We start from the raw sequence: 14,099 nt of genomic DNA on the forward strand, positions 1-14,099 counted from the left end.
AGCAACGCATAGAATTCACTCGCGCTCCATATGCGCAAAACATACAATTATACAACTCAAAATAATATATTGAGCACATCTCGACTAAAACTCTCCAAAATGTTTCCAGGGCAGGATCCAACCTAACGTTTAACCAAGCCCCAGTCTCACTGGGTCACATGTTCTGGGCCTGCACCAAATTAACATTATTCTGGACAAAAATTTTTAATTACCTCTCAGACAGCCTTGGACTCACAATCCCTCCTAACCCATTAACAGCTGTGTTTGGGGTTCTTCCAGAGGGGCTTAAAGTGGAGAAGGACAAACAAATTGTGATTGTATTCACTACACTCTTGGCACGCAGACTTATTCTGATAAACTGGAAGAACTCAAACTCTCCTCTTTTAAGTCAGTGGGAAACCAATGTGTTATATTATTTGAAATTGGAAAAAATCAAATACTCAGTTAGAGGATCCGTACAGACTTTTTTCAAAACATGGCAGGATCTAATCAGTAATATTTTAAAATAAGTTTATAATGCACAGAGAATTTATTAATTTAGGTATGTTTACAAGCCTTAAATTTTACGCAGTTTGGCTTGCTCTCTCTCTCAGGGGTGGGGATCGATCTGTTCTTAACATAATTCTTCTTTTTGTAAAAACTTGATTGCTATGTATTGATTGTAATAAAATTAAAAAAAAAAAAAAAAAAAAAAGAAATGCCAGTGCCTGACAAACCAAGTGAAAAGAATACCAGGTTTCAGCAGTGCTAATACAATGGCAAAGGTTTCTCTAATAGTTAATTAGCATTTATACACGATTAATTAAGGATGAGCTAGGAGAGTTGGCCGTTAGGACACTGAAGGAATAGCTTCTGAAAATGAATAATAAATTATAAATCGGTCATTTTAGGCAGTAATAGCCAGTAAAAACTCTAGTAATATCTTGTTTATATTTTAAATCAATTTATTTATATTGTGCATATATACAGTGCATCCGGAAAGTATTCACAGCACATCACTTTTTCCACATTTTGTTATGATGCAGCCTTATTCCAAAATGGATTCAATTCATTTTTTTTCCTCAGAATTCTACACACAACACCTCATAATGACAATGTGAAAAAAGTTTACTTGAGATTTTTGCAAATTTATTAAAAATAAATGAAAGCACATGTACACAAGTATTCACAGGGCTATGTAGGTTTGGATTTTTATTCTCCCTAAATAATAAAAACCATCATTTAAAAACTGCATTTTGTGTTTACTTGTGTTATATTTGACTAATGGTTAAATGTGTTTGATGATCAGAAACATTTTGTGTGACAAACATACAAAAGAATAAGAAATCAGGAAGGGGCAAATAGTTTTTCACACCACTGTGTATATATATATATATATATATATATATATATATATATATATATATATATATATATATATGTGTGTGTGTGTACTGTATATGTATTTTTGAGCTTCTGTTAATATTTAATTTCCCCATGGGGACATTTAAATTTATCTGTCTATCTATCTATCTACTATGGAATGTTGACTTGCATGATCCATATGTAACAAAGTATTACATAAAATGTAATTTAAAATACCTGTTAAAGCTTTTATTTTATATATTAAATCTGTAGCTCCATTGAGCACCCCTGGGTAAGATGTTTACTTGCTAATCTATTTTACTTCTTTTTCATAAGGGTCCTAAAAGTCCACAAGAAAGTATGAATGACCTCAGTCCAGTGGAGAATGTCAGAATTCCTAGCAAGGTAAAATGATCTGCTCCTCATAAGTACATTTTTATTTTAAAACATCCTGTTTCAAGATACCTTGTTGGTTGTATTTTATGTCTTTTCTTCTCTTTAGCTGAACGTCTACAGTGAACAATGCTGTACACTGTTTGCTTGATAACTCTGTGCTTTGTGTAGTATTTAGTTATCATTCTGTGCTTAGAGCTGTCATTAATGTGCTAAACTTTATGCTAGACTGATTTTTTTTCTACCAGTTTTGAAACATTTAACTTCTTAAAAAATTTTAGTTGAAGATTAATATGTACAAGACTCGGCAGCACGGTGCGCAGTGGTAGTGCTGCTGCCTCGCAGTTAGGAGACCCGGGTTCACTTCCCGGGTCTTCTCTGCATGGAGTTTGCATGTTCTCCCTGTGTCTGCGTGGGTTTCCTCCGGGCGCTCCCGTTTCCTTCCACAGTCCAAAGACATGCAGGTTAGGTGGATTCGCGTATCTAAATTGGCCCTAGTGTGTGCTTGGTGTGTGGGTGTGTTTGTGTGTGTCCTGCGGTGGGTTGGCACCCTGCCCGGGATTGGTTCCTACCTTGTGCCCTGTGTTGGCTGGTTGCTCCAGCAGACCCCTGTGACCCTGTGTTTGGATTCAGTGGGTTGGAAAATGGATGGATGGATGGATTAATATGTACAAGAATCACTCAGAAGTACCTCACCAGTGGTATTATTTGACCTTTAATAAACCAAAAGCAATACTTAATGGAACGGTGGTGGGCTAAATGACCAAGTAGTTGTTAGTGAATGATGTGAAATAAACTGGCTTAACGTAACCTTCAAAATACTCCTCATTAGACAGCGGGGCATCTTCGAAAAAAATCCTTCTTGCATGTATAGTCTGTCTAATAGTCTTTACTTATCTGTTTATTTTATTTGGGAAATAATAGTACTTCCTCAAATGCTCTGTAATCTCTAATTGTTCCAGCTATGTTCATGTTATCTTTAAAATCTTCACCTTTAAATAAAGAGTGCTTTCAAAATTTTATTTAATTTCTGGTTAGTTCAAAGTGGCATTATTTACTTTAGATGATATTTTATATAATTAATGCATATCATATAATAATATGTATGTGCTGATACAATGGCTTTGTACTTTTTAACAAATGCTTGCACTGTTCTCTGTCTCTGTATTTGGCATCGTAATAATCTTAGCATTCCTGAATTTTCGGACCTTTCCTGGGACAGCTACTAGCACTTCTAAGTCCACATCATCACGCTAGACAGGTTGATTTGGGTAGTTATTGGTTTTGTGGAGAAGAGGAATGGATCGATTAATGTTAATCTGTCAATCAATTATCATCCTTTGCTTTGTCAATACCAATAAATAAATTAAACTATTTTTGTAATGTTTCTACTTAAATTACATTTCTCCCTTGATGGGAATTCTCATCCATTAAATGTGTATCAAGGCAACTGAACTGTACATGCATTTAGAAACAAAATGTAGGTGGATCTCAGGGCCATTGCAGTCTTGACTTATGGATATCCTCAGACGCAAACAAGCACATACAACCTAATAATATTTCTTTTCCACTGAATTTCAGTTAATTTGCAAACAGTGACTTCCATTTTTTACTTGCAAACTATAATAAGGGGTCAGAACATGATAAAGGGTTGGGGTACCTCCACAGTGTAACTCTATTTAATTTGGGCGCCAAAACAAAGAAAAGACAGTACAGTTTATGCTGTTAACTGAAAAAAGAATAAGTGTGGGTAAGGTTTAACACCTCTGTATAGGAGCGGCATCTCTTTCAGTTGTGTGTACACTAACGAGCGCTAAATTCCGGTCTGTCCTGTGCTAATGGAGCAAAAGGTGGAAGAGACGGGGCCTTTAGAACTGCAGGGGAAATGACATCAGTCATAATCCAGGTGGTGGTGATTTTCAGGTCTGCAGGTGAAAAGGGAGACAATGGTTATGATTGTACCTATTCTTGTCTTGGGGAGCCCAAAAGGTGTCTCCTAAGTACACATCTCTAACGATATGAAGCAAGCTAATTTTCATGCAGAGGAACAAACAGTAGCCATCACTTAATACTAGTCACAGGACAACACAATGTACTGTACTTAGTCATCATCATTGTGTACTTTCATTAACCTGTTACACAACGGTAGTCAGTTAGAGGTGGAATTACATGCCATTAGGCAGGTCCTTACAAGATCCTCCCGAAGGAGGTTATAATCTTTGTACCTGGTCTGGTGCACCTGATTTCTAAGTTTAGTCATTTGAGGTAGTAAAATGTAGGGGTGTTCTTACTTTTTTCACAAGCAAAATATTCATTTAAATTTATTTTAACTACACAATGGACTAGAAAAATGTAAATATGGCATAATGCTTGATATAATTATCACCTTTATCAATAGATACTGCTTAAAAGAAGATTGAATCTTGATATATTAACATCTATTAATAAAGAAAAAAAAACATTGGGTGTACCTACTTTTTCATATTTAACATTTTATATAAAATATATTTCTATTATTTTTATCGTATGTCATTTTAGCAAATACTTAAGTGGAAACATTATTATGCAAGCTTTTGAAATCTTTTCTGAAAGCTGCCTTAATTGTATGTATGCACAGTAGAGGGTATAGATCAATGTCTGAATAGAATCTGTAATTTTCTTCTTGTAGCCTGACTTAACCTACAGTAATAAAATCTGCATCATCATATATAATTTTATTTCACATTTTCCCAGATGCATTATTTTGAAGAAACACATTTACATGCAAATTACATTAAGGAAATGCAACTGAAGTACTGTACTTGCAGTGACGGAATATTAAAATTTATCAGAAGTGATGAGGGTACCTTTCTTCACAATTGTAACTCAAAAAAGCCAAATGATTCAAAACATTGCATTAAAATATGGTACAGAAAAGAACTGACACATAGAGGTTTCATAGTATGATTTCATTGTATGCTGCACCTGAGAGTATTGTATTTAAGCTATGAGCTGACATTGCTTTTATTTCCTAAATATTATATATTACATAAATATTTAGCAAGAATGACCAGAACATGAACTTGCTAAGTTTTATTTGTCTAGTATTTATATACCAGTCCAGCTTATGAACCCACTTATTCCAAAGGGACAAATCCTAAGCCCTGTAAGCTAGGCAGAACAAAGTAACCAACTCTTCACAGAACTTGTGTCCATTGCAAGGCACACACATATACTTCCACACACACTTCAAACATTTGATCAATCTAACATCCTTAGACTATGGGCAGATTTAGAACTATCCAGAGAAATCTCTTGCAGGTACATGGTCTAACACCACCTTACTGACTTGCACACACATATCACCAATTTAGTTCATATCCTAACCTAGTCTTTGTGGAATTTGCTTGTTTTCTTCATTTCTTGATGGGTTTTCTCCATGTTGACTGACATAGAAGGTTCAAATTACAGTATACAAGTTACAGGTATAGCCTATTAATATCCACGACAGAAAGGGTGAGTTTTTAAACATGATTTAAATGTGATCTCCAATGGAGCCTTCCAGTGAGTTGGAGCTACAAAGTTAACGGAGGGCTCACCGAGACATGCTCAACATCTCGTTGAAACAGGATGGAGTCCTGTGTTAGTCGGTCTTTGTTGTCTGCTAGGTTGGTATGAAGTGAGCAGTAATGACAGTTAGTCCATGGAACTGAAATTAATACATTTTGAAATTCTAACCCTAACCCTTTTGAGCATTATCTGACATTCTGCAAGTCAGTGTAGTTGAACCAGTTAGTGACAAATGTGTTGGTCTGGAATAGAAATCTGCAGTAGATTTTGTATTTTATCATATGTTAAGGATGGCATACAACAACAACAACATTTATTTGTATAGCATGTCTTCATACAGATGATGTAGCTCAAAGTGCTTTACAAGATGAAGAAACGAAAAAGATAAAAATTAGGCAATACTAATTAACAAAGAATAAAGTAAGGTCCAATGGCCATTTAAAAAAATTATTACAGCAATTTCTTGTATAGCATAAAAACACTCCCTGTTTTTGACAGACACTCCCACCTTTGACTCCCTTAGAAGGCAAGAACAAACTCCCAAAAACAAAAACTTGTAGGGGGAAAAAAAATAGGAGAAATCTTGGGAAAGACAATTCAGAGACAGTGCGCCCCTTCCAGGTAGTTTGGGTGTGCAGTGGGTGTCAAAAATGGGATAAACGCAATACACAAAAAAGAACACAACTTATCCTGTTCTCAGAGCTAGATGGGTAATCTACACAATGCAATAGTAGAAACTACTTTGTTCTTGCACAGTACTCCTTACCAAGTGCAGGTGCAGAATGCTGCAACAACTGTCTGAGAAAATGCAAGAATAGATTATACCACTTCACAAAATCCAGAACTGTCACATATAATTAACTTTCAACAGGACAAAGAAGAGATGAGTTACTGGTTTTTAGGGATGACATTTAAAAATGCATTTGTTCATTACTGTCCAGCTTGGTGAAGAACAATGTCTGAAGACTGCATCAATTCAGATTCTTAGGGAAAAGAGTTCCCTGTATCACAATCTACTGTACATATCTTAATTTTCTACTTTCAAGCATGTGCCATCTAGAGGTGAGTGTTCTTCTCAAACCTCTCCATCTTTATGAGCAGGCTGCACAGAGTATCTCTCTGTCTGTCACATCTGGTCATCCTAGCATTACAAGATTTTTAGTTTAGGTGAACTTGTTTTTTATACCATCTTCTTTAGAACAGTTTTTAGAGTTTGTTTAAATTTGTCTTTGCTCTTCTTATTTTGCCAATCATTACTAATAAAGTACACATATCCAACCTTGCATTTTTGTATTACTAATATTACTCATCAATTGAAGGCTATTGCTTTATAACAGAGTTTCTAATATTTGGTAACCTTCATTCTTCCTTTAAAAATAAATAAAGGAATAGTCTGAAGATGGAAGTAGAAAACTGCACTTAAAGTTGTCAAAATCAGAACCTGACATTGACAATAATGACCCTATAAACACTATAGACACCTAACCTTAAAATAATAGGAATACTTCTGAACAGTTCAATTGCTGGAGGTGGTACATTAAGAAAAAATGTTGAACACCTGGACCCAGAAATATCACATGACTTTTAATCACATATTTGTCAATAGTCTCTTATAGTTAAGCATCTGCTTTAATAAACAAGTCTACTATTAATAAAAAATCATGCAATGTTGCTACTGTAAGCAGTAACAAAGATCCAGGATCATGCTCTGTTTTGTAATATTGGCTTTATATTTAGTGGGGACACTGAACATATGTTGCGACATTGTTGGGGGTATTGAAATAAAGTTTGGGAACCCCAGATCTAAGCTATTCTGTTAACAATAGCTGAGAAAGATACAATTTATGATGATTGCTTTTGATTTAAAACTCTCCCAGACAGTTGAAATGATAAAATTGTTGATACTTGTTATCCAAGTGTGGGCAAATTTAAATCTTACAAAAGTACAACACCCTTTGCTTATCACATATGAGCAAAACATACATGATGCAGCTGTTACAAATTCTACTATGTTAGGCAACAAAATCTGTGGCAAACTACAGTCCATGATTGTTCCCCTAGACTTATGTCTATGAATGAAACAAAATCTAAAGTTTTAGATTCTTTATTGCAAAACAGATTGCATCATACTTCTGTCCTCTAAATATAATTGAAGATATACAGTGCATCAAGAAAGTATTCACATAGCATCACTTTTTCCACATTTTGTTATGTTACAGCCTTATTCCAAAATGGATTAAATTCATTTTTTACCTCAGAATTCTACACACAACACCCCATAATGACAACATGAAAAAGGTTTACTTGAGGTTATTGCAAATTTATTAAAAATAAAACAATTGAGAAAGCACATGTACATAAGTATTCACAGCCTTTGCCATCCTGTTTCCCCTGATCATCCTTGAGATGTTTTTGCAGCTTAATTGGAGTCGACCTGTGGTAAATTCAGTTGATTGGACATGATTTGGAAAGGCACACGCCTGTATATATAAGGTCCCACAGTTGACAGTTAATGTCAGAGCACAAACCAAGCATGAAGTCAAAGGAATTGTCTGTAGACCTCTGAGACAGGATTGTCTCGAGGCACAAATCTGGGGAAGGTTACAGAAAAATTTGTGCTGCTTTGAAGGTCCCAATGAGCACAGTGGCCTCCATCTTCCGTAAGTGGAAGAAGTTCGAAACCACCAGGATTCTTCCTAGAGCTGGCCAGCCATCTAAACTGAGCGATCACGGAGAAGGGCCTTAGTCAGGGAGGTGAACAAGAACCCGATGGTCACTCTATCAGAGCTCCAGAGGTCCTCTGTGGAGAGAGGAGAACCTTCCAGAAGGACAACCATCTCTGCAGCAATCCACCAATCAGGCCTGTATGGTAGAGTGGCCAGACAGAAGCCACTCCTTAGTAAAAGGCACATGGCAGCCCGCCTGGAGTTTGCTAAAAGGCACCTGAAGGACTCTCAGATCATGAGAAACAAAATTCTCTGGTCTGATGAGACAAAGATTGAACTCTTTGATGTGAATGCCAGGCATCACGTTTGCAGGAAACCAGGCACTGCTCATCACCAGCCCAATACCATCCCTACAGTGAAGCATGGTGGTGGCAGCATCATGCTGTGGGGATATTTTTCAGCGGCAGGAACTGGGAGACTAGACAGGATAAAGGGAAAGATGACTGCAGCAATGTACAGAGACATCGTGCATGAAAACCTGCTCCAGAGCGCTCTTGACCTCAGACTGGGGCGACGGTTCATCTTTCAGCAGGACAACGACCCTAAGCACACAGCCAAGATATCAAAGGAATGGTTTCAGGACAACTCTGTGAATGTCTTTGAGTGGCCCAGCCAGAGCCCAGACTTGAACCTGATTGAACATCTCTGGAGAGATCTTAAAATGACTGTGCACTGACGCTTCTCATCCAACCTGATGGAGCTTGAGAGATGCTGCAAAGAGGAATGGGCGAAACTGGCCAAGGATAGGTGTACCAAGCTTGTGGCATCATATTAAAAAAGACTTGAGGCTGTAATTGCTGCCAAAGGTGCATCAACAAAGTATTAAGCAAAGACTGTGAATACTTAATGTACATGTGATTTCTCAGTTTTTTTATTTTTAATAAATTTGCAAAAACCTCAAGTAAACTTTTTTCACGTTGTCATTATGGGGTGTTATGTGTAGAATTCTGAGTAAAAAAATGAATTTAATCCATTTTGGAATAAGGCTTTAACATAACAAAATGTGGAAAAAGTGATGCGCTGTGAATACTTTCCAGAGGCACTGTAGGGCAGAGAAACATCATTTAGTGAAGTTTGAGAATTCTTATAAGTTGCCTACTGGGATGATTATGTCATGTATGCAGGATTTGTATGAATGGCTCTAGTCTTCACAGTTTGAGCATCTAGACTACTGGACATTGATGAAATACTTTGGTTAAACATAATTAATTGATTGGCATTTTGCAATAATTGATCGTGATTAAAAATTCGAATTGTTTGATGGCCCTATTTTAAATACATTTGTGTACAAGTAATTAAAACTTAAAATTGTCAGTGCTGAAAAAAATATTTTCTATTGCACTTACAACATCATGGATTTGACATGCAGTAGTAGGGTTGAAAAGTAAATCGTGAATTATAAAATAGAATGTTGCATGTTACGCAGAAGAAAATAACACATAGTGTAAAAACAGCAGTAAAAATAAGTTTCCAGAAGTGCTCTGAGTTTAACTCCATTTTCATTTATTGCATCTCAAGGTGTTAAAACTGCAATTTTGCAGAAAAACCTTTCAAGCCTTGTCATTTGCTTCAGTGCTGCCAAAGACCTGTGGAAGTCTTTGCATCAGGCATGTGAGAATTCAGATCAGAGATTAGGATCAAAAAGTGAATAGTCAGAGCTGAGGATTTAACAGCAGAATGTAGTGATTAAATAAGTACATTTGTGTATAGAACATGGCACAGGAGGATTTATAAACATTCCACTATAGCATTAGAAGTATAGATTGTAGAAGCACAAAAAAGTACGTGTCAAGCTATGGTTATGTAAGAATACATGAAAATATTTTATCCATCCATCCATCCTCTTCCGCTTATCCGAGGTCGGGTCGCGGGGCAGCAGCTTAAGCAGAGAGGCCCAGACTTCCTCTCCCCGCCACTTCTTCCAGCTCTTCCGGAGAATCCCATGCTCCCAGGCCAGCCGGGAGACATAGTCCCTCCAGCTGTCCTGGGTCTTCCCCGGGCCTCCTCCCGTTGGACGTGCCCGAACACCTCACCAGGGAGGCGCCCAGGAGGCATCCTGATCAGATGCCCGAGCCACCTCATCTGACTCCTCTCGATGCGGAGGAGCAGCGGCTCTACTCTGAGCCCTCCCGGATGACTGAGCTTCTCACCCTATCTTTAAGGGAAAGCCCAGACACCCTGCGGAGGAAACTCATTTCAGCCGCTTGTATTCGATCTCGCTCTTTCGTCACTACCCATAGCTCATGACCATAGGTGAGGGTAGGAGCGTAGATCGACTGGTAAATTGAGAGCTTTGCCTTACGGCTCAGCTCCTTTTCACCACGACAGACCGATGCAGAGCCCGCATCACGCGGATGCCGCACCGATCCGCCTGTCGATCTCACGCCCATTCTTCCCTCACTCGTGAACAAGACCCCGAGATACTTGAACTCCTCCACTTGGGGCAGGATCTCCCCAACCCTGAGAGGGCACTCCACCCTTTTCCGCTGAGGACCATGCTCTCGGATTTGAGGTGCTGATTCTCATCCCAGCCGCTTCACACTCAGCTGCTAACCGATCCAGAGAGAGCTGAAGATCACGGCCTGATGAAGCAAACAGGACAACATCATCTGCAAAAGCAGTGACCCAATCCTGAGTCCACCAAACCGACCCCTTCAACACCCTGGTTGCGCTTAGAAATTCTGTCCATAAAAGTTATGAACAGAATCGGTGACAAAGGGCAGCCCTGGCGGAGTCCAACTCTCACTGGAAACGGGCTCGACTTACTGCCGCAATGCGGACCAAGCTCTGACACCGTTGTACAGAGACCAACAGCTCTTATCAGGGGTCCGTACCCCATACTCCCGAGCACCCCCACAGGATTCCCCGAGGGACACGGTCAATGCCTTTCCAAGTCCACAAAACACATGTAGACCGGTCGGGCAAACTCCCATGCACCCTCCAGGACTCTGCTAAGGGTGAAGAGCTGGTCCACTGTTCCCACCAGGACTAAAACCACACTGTTCCTCCTGAATCCGAGGTTCACTATCCGACGGACCCTCCTCTCCAGAACCCCAATAGACTTTTCCAGGGAGGCTGAGGAGTGTGATCCCTCTATAGTTGGAACACACCCTCCGTCCCCTTTTAAAGAGGGGACCACCACCCCGGTCTGCCAATCCAGAGGCACTGTCCTCGATGTCCATGCGATGTTGCAGAGACGGTCAACCAAGACAGTCCTACAACATCCAGAGCCTTAAGGAACTCCGGCGATCTCATCCACCCCGGGCCCTGCCACCAAGGAGTTTTTGACCACCTCGGTGACTTCAGTCCCAGAGATGGGAGAGCCCACCTCAGAGTCCCCAGGCTCTGCTTCCTCATTGGAAGGCATGTTAGTGGGATTGAGGAGGTCTTCAAGTACTCCTCCCACCACCCACAACGCCCGAAGTCGAGGTCAGCAGCGCACCATCCCCACCATATACGGTGTTGACACTGCACTGCTTCCCTCCTGAGACGCCGGACGGTGGACCAGAATCTCCTCGGCCGTCCAAAGTCGCTCTCCATGGCCTCCAAACTCCTCCCATGCCCGAAGTTTTGCCTCAGCAACAACCGGCCGCTGCTCCGCTTGGCCTGCCGGTACCTATCAGCTGCCTCCAGAGACCCACAGGACAAAAAGTCCTATAGGACTCTTCTTCAGCTTGACGGCATCCTCACCGCCGTGTCCACCAACGGGTTCGGGATTGCCGCCACGACAGGCACCACCACCTTGCGCCACAGCTCCGTCAGCCGCCTCAACAATAGAGGCACGGAACATGGCCCATTCGACTCAATGTCCCCACCTCCCTCGGACGGGTTGAAGTTCTGCCGGAGGTGGGAGTTGAAGCTACTTCTGACAGGGGACTCTGCCAGCCGCTCCCAGCAGACCCTCACAACACGCTTGGGCCTACCAGGTCTGACCGCATCTTCCCCACCATCGGCCAACTCACCACCAGGTGGTGATCAGTTGACAGCTCGCCTCTCTTCACCCGAAAGTGTCCAAGACATATGGCCGCAAGTCCACGACACACCACAAAGTCGATCATCGACCTGAGGCCTAGGGTGTCCTGGTGCCAAGTGCACATATGAACACCCTTATGCTTGAACATGGTGTTCGTTATGGACAATCCATGACGAGCACAGAAGTCCAATAACAAAACACCGCCGGGTTCAGATCGGGGCCATTCCTCCCAATCACGCCTTCCAGGTCTCACTGTCATTGCCCACGGAGCATTGAAGTCTCCCAGCAAAACGAGGGAATCCCCAGAAGGTATGCCCTCTAGCAACCCTCCAGAGACTCCAAAAGGGTGGATACTCCAAACTGCTGTTCGGGCGATACGCACAAACAACAGTCAGGACCCTTCCCCACCCGGCGGAGGGAGGCCACCCTCTCGCCCACCGGGTAAACCCCAATGCACAGGCTCCAAGTCGGGGCAATAAGTATGCCCACACCTGCTCGGCGCCTCTCACCGGGCAACTCCAGAGTGGTAGAGAGTCCAGCCCTCTCAAGGAGATTGGTTCCAGAGTCCAAGCTGTGCGCCGAGGTGAGTCCACTATATCTAGCCGAACCTCTCACCTCGCAACACTAGCTCAGGCTCCTTCCCTTCAGAGAGGTGACATTCCACGCCCCAAGAGCCAGTTTCTGTAGCCGAGGATCAGACCGACAAGGTCCCCGCCTTCGGCCACCACCCAACTCACACTGCACCCAACCTCCTTGGCCCCTCCCATAGGTGGTGAGCCCATGGGGAGGAGGACCCACGCTACCTCTTCGGCTGTGCCCGCCGAGCCCCATGGGTGCAGGCCCGCCACCAGGCGCCGCCATCGAGCCCCACCTCCAGGCCTGGCTCCAGAGGGGGCCCGTGACCCAGGTCCGGCAAGGGAAAACGCGTCCAAAGTTTTTGCTCTTCATTGGAGGTTTGTTGAACCGCTCTTTGTCTCATCCCTCACCTAGGACCAGTTTGCCTTGGTGGTTCTACCAGGCATAAAGCCCCGGACAACATAGCTCCTAGGATCATTGGGACACGCAAACCCCTCCACCACGATAAGTTGACGGTTCAAGGAGGAGCATGAAAAGTAATTTCAGCATTAATTCAAAGGGTTTAACAGAAATATAGAATAAACCATTTAGTAATGACAGCCATTTTTATACTGTACATGATTCCCCCCATGTTCAGGGGCTCAAAAGTATTTGGACACTTGACTGAAAAGCTGTTCCATAGCTAAGCGTAAGCAGGTCTCTCATTATTTCATTCACTAATAAGCAGGTTAAAGGTCTGGAATTGATTCCAAGTGTGGGATTTGCATTTGGAAGCTGTCACTGTGAACTCTCAATATGAGGTCCAAAAAGCTGTCCATGCAAGTAAAAATAGTCCATCATTAGGCAGAGAAGACAAACTCATCCGAGAGATAGCAGAAAGACTAGGAGTGGTCAAATCAACCATTTGGTACATTCTTAAGGAATGCACTGGTGAGCCCAGCAAAATCAGAAGGCCTGGACAATCATGAAAGACAAGTATGCTGCATGACCGTAGAATTTTTTCCTTGATGAAGAAAAAAAAACAATTCATGACATTTAGCCAAACCAAGAACACTCTCTCTGTGCTGGATGACCGTAGAATGTTTTCCTTTTCCTCACACCAGGAAGTGCTGGGGGGAAGAGGAGCGGGGACACCCGGAATGCTTCCGGGGATACAGCCGGCACTTCCGCCACACAGGGGCGTGTCGGTGGGAGATTGCCGGGAAACACCTGGAGCACATCTGGGTGTGGATAAAAGGGGCCGCCTCCCTTCATTCGGGGCTGGAGTCAGGAGAGAAGGAAGGACAAGGTCTGGAAGGAGATGTGGAGGTGGCCTGAAGAGTGAAGGCATTGTGTGGTGTTGGCCAGGACTTTGGGGACTCTAGGGTTTTGTGAGCACTTAAGACTTGTAAATAGAATGTATGATAAACGTGTGTGGGGTGATTCAAACGTGTCTGCCTGTCTGTGTCCAGGTCATAGTCCACAGCAGATAACGAGAGAATGTGTGTCTTCCCAATATCGGTGACCTAGATGGGATTGAAAGCTAGGTTTTTGCAGCT

The 14,099-nt window shown here is 41.8% G+C and overlaps 1 protein-coding gene across 4 annotated transcripts in view; it reads left to right on the forward strand.

Annotated features, from left to right (window-relative positions):
- Positions 1-14,099, forward strand: part of vps50 (VPS50 EARP/GARPII complex subunit) — a 391,193-nt gene that overhangs the window by 20,275 nt on the left and 356,819 nt on the right. For all 4 annotated transcript variants that reach the window (XM_039737505.1, XM_039737508.1, XM_039737506.1 and 1 more), the window contains exon 2: positions 1,681-1,749. In XM_039737505.1, the coding sequence (XP_039593439.1) occupies positions 1,681-1,749 (69 nt within the window). The remainder of the gene's footprint in view (positions 1-1,680; positions 1,750-14,099) is intronic.

Source organism: Polypterus senegalus, chromosome 15 (assembly GCF_016835505.1).
Source record: "Polypterus senegalus isolate Bchr_013 chromosome 15, ASM1683550v1, whole genome shotgun sequence".
NCBI lineage: Eukaryota > Metazoa > Chordata > Cladistia > Polypteriformes > Polypteridae > Polypterus > Polypterus senegalus.